Source organism: Octopus bimaculoides, chromosome 20 (genome assembly GCF_001194135.2).
Source record: "Octopus bimaculoides isolate UCB-OBI-ISO-001 chromosome 20, ASM119413v2, whole genome shotgun sequence".
Lineage (NCBI taxonomy): Eukaryota > Metazoa > Mollusca > Cephalopoda > Octopoda > Octopodidae > Octopus > Octopus bimaculoides.
Genome location: NC_069000.1, coordinates 33,575,019 through 33,576,809, shown reverse-complemented (window position 1 = coordinate 33,576,809; position 1,791 = coordinate 33,575,019). Strand labels below are relative to the sequence as shown.

The 1,791-nt window shown below is 35.2% G+C and overlaps 1 protein-coding gene across 1 annotated transcript in view; it reads right to left on the bottom strand.

Moving 5' to 3' along the window:
* LOC106878224 (glutathione S-transferase omega-1) overlaps positions 1-1,065 on the bottom strand; it is a 27,909-nt gene extending 26,844 nt beyond the window's left edge. Inside the window, exon 1 of the mRNA XM_014927376.2 lies at positions 345-1,065. Within this exon, the coding sequence (XP_014782862.1) occupies positions 345-459 (115 nt within the window). The 5' untranslated portion in view covers positions 460-1,065. The remainder of the gene's footprint in view (positions 1-344) is intronic.
* Between the last annotated feature and the right edge of the window lie 726 nt (positions 1,066-1,791).

Sequence of the window (1,791 nt, the reverse complement as noted above, 5' to 3'; positions counted from 1 at the left end):
ATATATATATATATATATATATATATATATATATATATATATAATACGTTGGTTAACAACGTCCTTATTTACAAAATAGAGGTACCCATATTAGAAATGAAGTGTCGAACTCTATGAATAAAGTATTATGCGTAGAATCCCAGAATGTTTTCTGGTTAATTAATTCAGCTTAATTAATCTTACTAGTTACTTACCTAAAATTACTTATATGGAAATTGGGCGGATGTAATGTTTCTATTTTACGTACATACGCACATATTCGACAAAATAACCTCTCTCTTTCTCTCTGTTTCTCTCTACATACATGCATACATGTGTGTGTGTGTATGTATTTAATTCCCTACCTTTTGTATAAGCCTGCTCGGTTACCATGCTTGCGTATGTTGACAACTTGCGTAGAGCTTCCTTGGCAGTAAACTGCAAGCCGGACTTTAAACAAGCTTGATTTTGCGCGAACATATTACTTGTTTATACCAGCCACTAATAATAGCTCAATTACTTTTTAAGTCCTCCCGATCATTGATAACCTGGGCTACAATAATGCCGTTGTGACCTATGGAATTACGAGAGTGTTAACTACTACTACTACTACTACTACTAGTACTCCTACCACCACCACTACTATCATATGAAAGGTGCAAAGTTCATCTAAAACGTAATATCGGCAGTTTCGACATGTTGTTTAGCCGTAGGCCAACTTCAATCGAGAAGATCTGTAACAAAAGATGTATCCTCTTGTGGCCACCCCGTATGTGGAAGAAGACAGCGTGAAAATTAGCGTGCTGTGAGATTGTAGCATAGTTTTGCAGATGTTTGTGCGCATTGATTACGGAAAACGATTAGGTATTTTAGAGTTATCTCCCTTACACTGTTAAAATTTATGATGGCCAACACCCTTATGATTACAAAGCACACACCAATGTTACGGCTACATGTGTTGCCCCTAAAATACTTATCTCTCTCTTCAAACCTGATATTCAGAGAGAATGGACTCAGATTTTGTTGTATCAATGTATTGTCCAGACACACATGCATACAAAAGCATAAAAATTGTCAGGAAGGTTGTTCTTAAATATCAAAACAATTGGAACGTGAGTGATTGACTGAGTTTGTCTGGAGCTAAACGGAACGCATTCTATTGGAGGAAGAAAAGGCCTTGTGGCTAGTTTTCGAACGCACAAAGGTCAAGCGCAATGGATTGTCTCCCTTATACCACTCTTCGGAATCCACCCATCAGCTTGCGCGTCCCAGGATTTCAGTGGGTATCGTCTACATATATATAACCCAGATGTGCATACGTATACTTACACACACTCACACACACATATTCACACATATGCATGTCGTGTGTGTTGGATGGATAGACAGATGGATGGATCCATATTCGAGTTTATATATGTTGTTTATCGATATAATGTGCGCTTATGCATGTAATATGCGTGTATGCATGTCATGTATGTACGTAAGTTTTTATAGCTAAATAGATAGAGAGAGAGAGAGAGAGAGAAAGACAGACAGGCAAATAGATAGATAGATAGATACATACATACATACATACGTAGTACGTACATACATACATACATACATACATATAAACATACATACGTATATGCTTATTATACATATATATATATATACATAGAAATACAAATACACAGACATATTTATATATAATTATTTCAAGGATATAAATACCTCTTAAAGGTATGTTCAATTAACTATATTCAATATGAATCTGTAATTTATCTTTAGGGTCTTTCTCTCTCTCTCTGAGTATATATATATATATAT